The following is a 7,979-nucleotide window of genomic DNA, read 5'->3' on the forward strand; positions in this document are numbered from 1 at the left end:
AGATAAGGGATATGAAGGTGGGAGAGAGGTCAGACAGACACAGTACCCCAGCACCCCAATTCTGAGCAGAAATGACCAGAATGCACTCACACCTTCCTGGGGCCACCTTTACTATGCCCGTGGGCAGCTCCAAGAGGAGGTCAACACTGTGGGGCAAGGAAGTAGAAAGCAGGGTGGAGAAGGGGGACAGGAGTTAGGGCGGGCCCTGTGTGGGGGTGTAGGGCTCCTGCATCCCTCTGGGATCTGAGCCTGGAAGGCTCCGGCAGAGTCTGGCGAATGCCTTAGTGGAAGCGGTACTTTCTGGCTGGCTTGAGGTTGATGTATGTGGCCTTCATCTCCTCGGCCTCAGGGTTCCGCACATCTTTGAATCGTTCCCCTTTGGTGCTTACTACCTGGTTGTCGATGTATCGGATCAGCTTCTTGGGGGCCTGTCAGGCAATTGGGCAGTGAGTAGCAGAAGCCAGGAGATGGTCCCACCCACCCCACACCTCTAGCAGTCATAACCCTCTCACCTCCCTGGGAGCCATGGGCCGGTGAATCTTCTGATCCTCTGCGCTATCCACCATCATGTACCTGCCAAAAACTGGCTGGGTGAAGCTCCTGCCACCCTGGGAAGACCCTCTAAGGGTCTAGCCCAGCCCAGCCCAGACTCACTTCTGCAGGATGAAGGACTTCAGTTCATCCTTTTGGGGGCCTCTGAGGCGCCTGGGCAGGTCCTGCAGAGAAGGGAAGCCTAGTCGAAACCCTAGGGCACCAGCAGAAGCAGACAGGGATAGGCTAGGGGCAGGGGCTTAACACTAAGGTGGAATGTAGCTGAGGCTGTTCGTCTTGAGGGGGATGTCTAGCAGAGGATACCTGGTTGGGGCCGTCCCAGGCTGGAGGCCCCTCCTCCTTCCCCTCTACAAGCATCTGCACAGCTTCTTCCAAGTCTCCCCGAGCTTTGGCCAGCACCCACTGGGCCTGCTCCACTGAACAGGTAGGGAACACCTCCAGCAGAACATCCACCCCTGGCAGCAGCTCCTCCTCAGCACCGGCTGCCTGTGGGCAGAGATGTTGACAAGAAGCAGTACTTCCTTCTTTCCTGGTCCCTAATTCTCTCGCCAGTACCCTCCTCTACCAGTACCTCATCCTGGGTGTCTCCAGCAGCAGGAGAAGCCCTAGTCTCTTCTTTGAGCTTTTCAGGCCGCTGCAGGGGCTCTGGGGAGATGGGCACCTGACCTTGGACCTCAGAGCTCTGCGGTTGCAAGTTCTCTTAAGGAAGCAGAGAGAGCATCAGGTTTGCCAGGGCTTTGGGGCATGGGGGTTATGAGTCATCCAAGTGCCCAGTCCCCAAACTCACCTTTGTTCCTGGCACCACTCAACTGCCCTGAGAGCTTCTGCATCATGTCCCCTATTGTACCCCTGAAAAGACAAGGAGGGTGGTAAGAGGACAACTCTGCCCACCCTCCACCATCCGCCAGCCCTCCACCCCCTCTCTGCCCCAGCCAGATCCCACCTTGGAATGTGGGCAAAGCCAGGCACATAGGCCTCCATCATCTCCGTGAAGGCCTCCATATCGAAGTTCTCCTCTGATGGCCCTGAGGGGCCCAGATCCTCCAGGACCCCAAGCACATAGGAGAAGATGACCTCATCTAAGCCGCTATAGGAAGGGGACAGGACAAGCCCTGGGTAGGACACTGGATGGCTCCAGCACCCCCACCTAGCCTGAGACTCGAGCACTTGGCTTCACTGGGTCCATGAGCCAGACTTCAAGCCTCGAAGCCAGAAAGTATCCCACCCTCCCACAGAGCTTTGGTTTCCCATCTGTCCAGAAAAGTGACAGGGACAAGTTAAGATGTAAGGCCATACCAGCAAATCATAATCAGCCCTCCCCCACCTCAGGATTAGAGCTGAGGGCTTCCCACCCCAGTCTTCCCGTGGGCCAGGGCCCAGAGCGCTGCCTAGCAACTCCAACCCTGACCCTAGCATGATCCTTCTAGGAGAGTTGCTTCTACCTGAGGTCAGCCTCTGGGAGGTGCGTCTGGACAAAGGCAAGGAGGGCCGCACTGACAATCCTCTCCAGCTCCATGCTCTCTCCTCTTCTGAAGGGACAGAAGATGTAGGTTTGTCAGGCCCTCTTCTGCCTGACCCTACCCACTAGGCCCAGGGGCAGCCAGCTCCTCCCTCCCGCCCTGCTGTGGAAACCATTTGTTGATGTTGTCCACAGCCGCCAGCTCGGCAGCCCTCCCCCGCTCCCTCAAGCAGAGCTATAGCCCCCTCCCTGCAAACTCTCCACCTCCTTCAGCCTGAGACGAAGTCCTCCACAGTGGTTTCCCTCGCCCTTCCCCCAACCTCTCCCCATCTCACCACCCCATTCCCCAGCAGCAGGCCCAGGCCCTCTGGCAAGAAGCCAAGGTCTTGGGGTCACATGCCTCCTGGCTGAGGAATCCCATCATTGAGAGGGATTTGGCCCTCTCCCTTGGCCCTCAAGTCTAACCACAAGAGGCCCATTGTCTAGCCCCCCCAAGGAGCAGGCCTCAGGACCAAGCACAGCATTCCCCCAGCCAGAAAGGGCCACCCACCCACTGCACAAAGGGGCTTTTCTGGGTATGGGGCTCTGATGGAAGGGGAAGTCTTTCAGGAATTCTCTCTTCGTGCCCAATCCGGCAGCTTGGGGTTATCTACAAAGGACTTTCCATCCTCCTTCCCAAAGCCTATGGAGCCTTAGAAGATCTGGCCTTTGCCCGCCTCTCCAGCCTCATCACTCACTCCACTCCTGCCTCACCAGTCTCCTTGCTGGTCCTCAAACTTCCCCAGGTTCTTCCTACCTATCTCCCCCACATATCCACATGGTTCATCCCTCACCTCCTCCGGAGCTCTGCTCAAATGTTGCCTTCTGAGAGAGACCTTCCCTGAATAACCTACCAAAAATAGGGAGTATTCCTCCTACTCCCTAGTCCCTTACCCTGCTTTATGATCTATACAGCATCACTACAGCTTAATGTTATTTTATGGTTATTTGCCTATTGTCTGACCTCCCTCATAGACTGTAAGCTCCAAGGTGCAGGGGTCTTTGTCTTATTCATTGGTGTAACCCTAGTACCTAGAAAAATGCTTGCACTTAGTAGGTGCTCAATAAATACTCATTGACTTATTTTATTCCCATCTACATGCTTTTGACTCCCAACAGTCCACATGTGGGAGTCAGGAACACATAGATGGTAATGAATGGCTCCACAGCTCCAAATGTCATCTCCTCTTCCCACCCAGAAGACTCAGAGGTATCTCAAATTCCACCCACCCCACACTCACAATATTCTCATGATCGATGTACATCTCCCCTCCTATTTCACTGGCTGACCCAACCATTCACTCACTCAGCTGCCAAACCTGAAACTTGGGAACACCCTTGATTTCACCCTCTCTCAACCCCATCTGCTGCCCTCAGCCACTCCAATCCTGTCGATTCCACTCCCTTATTAGTCTCCTTTCTTTACATTCTCCCCAGCTCATCTGGCTTCTGCTCCAATATCTCTACCAAAATTGCTCAGTCCAAGCTCATGAGTTACTTTTTTCAGGTTTTGATCTAATTAGATTGAACCGTATAAGCTTGCCAATACTGTCTGTTTTGGATCTACAGGAAAGGGAGGGAGGGAGAGAAAGAAGGAAGGAAAGAAGGAAAAGAAAGAAAAGGCTATTTCTTATGGTTTCACCTAATATTTGCCCTTTCAAGCAGCATCAATATTGGTTTCTGAGGCAAAACACTCTCCCTCTCTGGCTATTCCTTCCCGGGCTCCTTTCTCTGTCCCCCTCTCTTCTGCTCGCAGGAAAGCTCAGGCTCACAGCTGCTCCTCCTCTCTCCTTGCTCTGCACCCCCCCCCTCTAGAAGACCTTGCCTGGGCCCACATCTTTATGAACCAACTCTATATCACCAATCCCTAAATGCTAGTCCTCTAGCCCAGTCCCCTCCATGGAGCTACATGTCTGCACATCTCGCTCTCTGACACCTCCATGTGGGTGACTTATCATGTCCCAAACTGACATTCTCCCAAGTCCTTTGCTCCTCCAAGGCTGTCATCAGTAAATGCATGTTCACGCACCCAGCTGCTCTTGCCATAAGTCTGGGAATTATCCCGACACCATCCTACCTCTTCCAGTCCTTCCCACATCCAGTCACCAAGCCCTGACCACCACTCTCACACCTCTCAACACATGTGCTTTTCTCCATCCCTCCTCCCATTCTGCTCCACCTCTTGCCTTCACTGCCAGAGCCTCCTAACCCTTCCCCCACTACCATCTTTCCCCCTAAATCTATTCTTTACAAAGATGACAGTTGCATGATCTGTATAAAAATCCTGTTTTTCCTGCTAAAAATCTATCCATAACGTCCCCTTTCCCTTCTGATTAGCCCAGATTCTTTTTGTGGCCTTCAGTTGAGGGCCTTGCCCCTGTGAACTCACTCTCCAGTCACCATGCACCGCACCCTCCCTGGCTCACTCCCCTCCACCCTGCATTTCTTCCAGTTTGCCAACATTCAAGCTCTTTCATGGCAAGAGCCTTTGCACAAACTGTTTCCCCTGCCTGGACAGCCTTTCATCTCCACCCCTTCACTTGTCTAATACCTTCTCACCTGTCGGGTCTCAGTTTAAAATTTTCTTCTTCAGGGGCGCCTGGGTGGCACAGCGGTTAAGCGTCTGCCTTCGGCTCAGGGCGTGATCCCGGCGTTATGGGTTCGAGCCCCACATCAGGCTCCTCTGCTATGAGCCTGCTTCTTCCTCTCCCACTCCCCCTACTTGTGTTCCCTCTCTCGCTAGCTGTCTCTCTCTCTGTCAAATAAATAAATAAAATAAAATCTTTAAAAAAAAAAAAAAAATTTTCTTCTTCAAGGGATGCTGCCCCTGACACTTAAAGAACTGCTTTGGTCTCCTCCATCATACACCCTCACTGAAGACTGCACTTTTCCTTATTTTGCAGTATCTTTCATAGCTATAATTAAATAATTATTTGGGTAATGTTTAATGTTTCTTCCAGTTGTTTCATGAGGGCAGGGACTATACCCTGGCTTACTCATCAGTGTGCACTCGGTATCCTGTGAAATGGGACACTCAGTAAATAGTTAATCCCACTTTACGAATGAAGGAACTAAAGCTCAGTGGGTTTAATGATTTGCCCAAAGTCACTTGGCTGGACTGTGGTAGTTAAGATTTAAAGTCAGGTTGCCTAGCTAAGTGTATATTCCAGTGGGTGGGGGGAATCTCAAGACTTACAAGCAGATTGAGACAGAGGTACGATCTATGCTCACAGTTCCCCAGTCCCTCAAGTAGTAACATAGTGTTGCTGTGACAGCACTAGTGGTCACTTTGGACAGCAAGACTGAGAAGCCCTAGTCCACCAGGGGGAATGCCTGCCTCTTGCTCCAGACCCTAGCATGGGCCCTGGAGAGGAGCAGAACTGCTCACACCACGCATGCCAGATACCATTATGCAGTTCCCCCAAGAGGTCAGTAAGAGATCTACTACACCCACCCTGGGTTACATCAAATCCTGGCTGCTGTCAGTTGCCTGGCAACCTCTGCTGGGACAAAGGCTGCTACAAGAAAAGTCTAGTTTCTAGGGACGAAGTGCTCAGGGATGTGTCTGATAACTCTGGGTTTCTAATTAAGGTCAGAGGACCAGGGAGTTGTTAATGGGAAACTCCTCACTGTGCCCCCAAAGAATGTCTTCCTTCCCTAAGCTTTTGCTCTAGCTTATTTCCTAAGACAACACCCTCCCTTTTCCTGTTCTGGGGCTGACCAAACTTTACCCAGCCTTTAAAGCTCGCCACTTCTTTCTTCTTCTTCTTCTTTTTTTTTTTTAAGATTTTATTTATTTATTCANTGACAGAGATAGAGACAGCTAGCGAGAGAGGGAACACAAGCAGGGGGAGTGGGAGAGGAAGAAGCAGGCTCATAGCAGAGGAGCCTGATGTGGGGCTCGATCCCATAACGCCGGGATCACGCCCTGAGCTGAAGGCAGACGCTTAACCGCTGTGCCACCCAGGCGCCCCGCCACTTCTTTCTTTCACCCTTCTCCATCCCCCTAGCCTTCATCAACATTGCCTTCCTGCCCAGAGGCTTCTTCTAGTCTTTCTCTTCCGCAGTCCCTGAGTTGGGGAAGCTGTAGCCTAAGCAGCCAGCCTTCTCCAGAGTAAGAACATGATTTTCATGAGACTTTTCAAATTCTGGATGTAGTCCACAGAACTCCATTACTTCCTGGGGGCTCCAAATCAGGGCTCACTGGTTAGTAGCATCCATGAAATGTGATCGTCATCCTGTCATAAGTCCTGTTTAAATACCTCTGATGATGGTAATAATAGTTCTATGCACTTTATGTGTATTAACTTATCTAATCCTCAATAACCCTAAAGTATAGATACTAATATTATTATACGATCCCATTTTGCCCAAAAGGAAATGGAGACGCTGAGAGGTTAAGTAACTTGCCCAAGGTCACACAGTAAGGTAATGGCACATTTACATCCAACCAGTCTGTTAACCACTATGCTACACTACCTCTCATGAAGTAAATGATGTGGCCCCAGCCCATGTTCTGATCCTCCTGTCCTGCCTGGCTGGCCCTCCTGCCTACCTCAGAATCTTTGCTTACATCGTTCACCCCACTCAGAACATCTTTCCCTTTGCCTCTCATTCTGCAGGACTCACTTTCTCCCTGTAGCCAACCCTGAGTGCCCCATCCTCACTGTCCCCAGCTGGCCTGAGAGCGTCCCCAGGGCCAGGCACAAGTCTGGACTCTCCAAATGCTCAATACAGATCCCTTGTGCAAATTTAAGTGAGACGGGGGGNCAAATTTAAGTGAGACCAAAAAAAAAAAAAAAAAAAAAAAAAGCGGGGGGGGGCGGGGGAGCACCATGCTGTTCCCTTGGGGTGGGAAGGTGCTTAAGGTGGAAAGAAAGCAGAAGTCCTGGGTAGCAGTGTGGGCACTCAGAGGGTCTAGCACGGAGGTCTTCACTGGTTTCTCAGCCACTATGAAGCCCAGCTCCTGAGACCCTAGTTCCATAACGCAGGTTCCAGAGGGCATCGTTGTCCCCTGACCCCCAAGTCAAGTCTTAGAGGCACCAAGGACACTGAGGTTTTCAGGGGATTCCGGCACCCAAAGTCAGACCCGAGCACAAACGGGGATAGTGGGGTGCACAGGAAGTGGGACCGCGATGATGGTCCACCCCTGAAGCAGAAGCTCCCTAAACAAGCTAGCGGGGTACCCGTAAGGGTCCGGAATAGTGGGCCCGAGGGCACCGAGATGCGGCTGCAGCCCTGGGGACACAAGACTAGGGAGGCCTGAGTAAGCTGGAAAGCGCCTTGATACAGGCCACAGCGAGAATCAGAGATGGGGAGGCCGATGGGCCCCAGCGAGTACCGTGGGGGAACACACAGGACGGGTACCCTGGGTCAGCGCACTCCGCGACTCTCCTACCCCTGGGCCGGGGGCCGGAGGGGAAATCACCTGCTCCGTCGGGCGCCGCCGGCGACTTGTCCCGCGCGGTGCAGCTCTCATCCCCCAGCCCCACCAACGAGATCAAAGGCGCGGCCCAGAGCGGTCCCCTTTCAGAAGCGCCGCAATAGCCATTTTTGAGAAGGGCACGTGCCCACAACCGGGCGGGGCTTCTGTGCCCATGCTCATTTGTCTCAGGGTTTTGGACAGGCTCCTGAGGCCGCCATTTTTATTGCGGGTTGGGAGGAATTAGGCGTGTAGGTCCCGCCAGTGGGTGGAGTCTCAACGGCTGACTACATTCCCGCCTAGTTCCTTGTCAGCTGCGAAAGGCCGAGAACCTTTCGACCCCACCCAGCGTCTTACTGTCAGCCTTCCTTGCCCCCAAATCTCCGCCCTGCCTCAAATCCTATAGTTTCCTCCCCTCTCCTTGTCTCTACCGTCTTTCCACAGACTTGCATCCCTGATTGGATCTGGTGGCCCCTACCCAGAACCTGGTGTTCTTCCCAAATCCCT

General features: G+C 52.7%; 1 protein-coding gene across 2 annotated transcripts; it reads right to left on the reverse strand.

Annotated features, from left to right (window-relative positions):
* Window positions 1-89: 89 nt before the first annotated feature.
* Window positions 90-7,634, reverse strand: CUEDC2 (CUE domain containing 2). Of its 2 annotated transcripts, none has more exons than XM_011236202.3 (9): window positions 7,479-7,634; window positions 1,995-2,081; window positions 1,496-1,639; window positions 1,340-1,401; window positions 1,124-1,251; window positions 856-1,038; window positions 655-716; window positions 513-573; window positions 90-428 (listed from the first exon to the last, which is right to left on the reverse strand). In XM_011236202.3, the coding sequence occupies exons 2-9, from the start codon at window positions 2,066-2,068 to the stop codon at window positions 282-284; spliced, it is 861 nt and encodes a 286-aa protein (XP_011234504.1). In that variant the 5' UTR covers window positions 2,069-2,081; window positions 7,479-7,634; the 3' UTR covers window positions 90-281. The 2 variants fall into 2 exon arrangements, with proteins under 2 accessions (XP_011234504.1, XP_034519080.1); XM_034663189.1 differs by lacking the exon at window positions 7,479-7,634 and adding an exon at window positions 7,392-7,412.
* Window positions 7,635-7,979: the final 345 nt, after the last annotated feature.

The sequence above is a fragment of the Ailuropoda melanoleuca genome, chromosome 6 (genome assembly GCF_002007445.2).
Source record: "Ailuropoda melanoleuca isolate Jingjing chromosome 6, ASM200744v2, whole genome shotgun sequence".
In the NCBI taxonomy this organism is placed as follows: domain Eukaryota; kingdom Metazoa; phylum Chordata; class Mammalia; order Carnivora; family Ursidae; genus Ailuropoda; species Ailuropoda melanoleuca.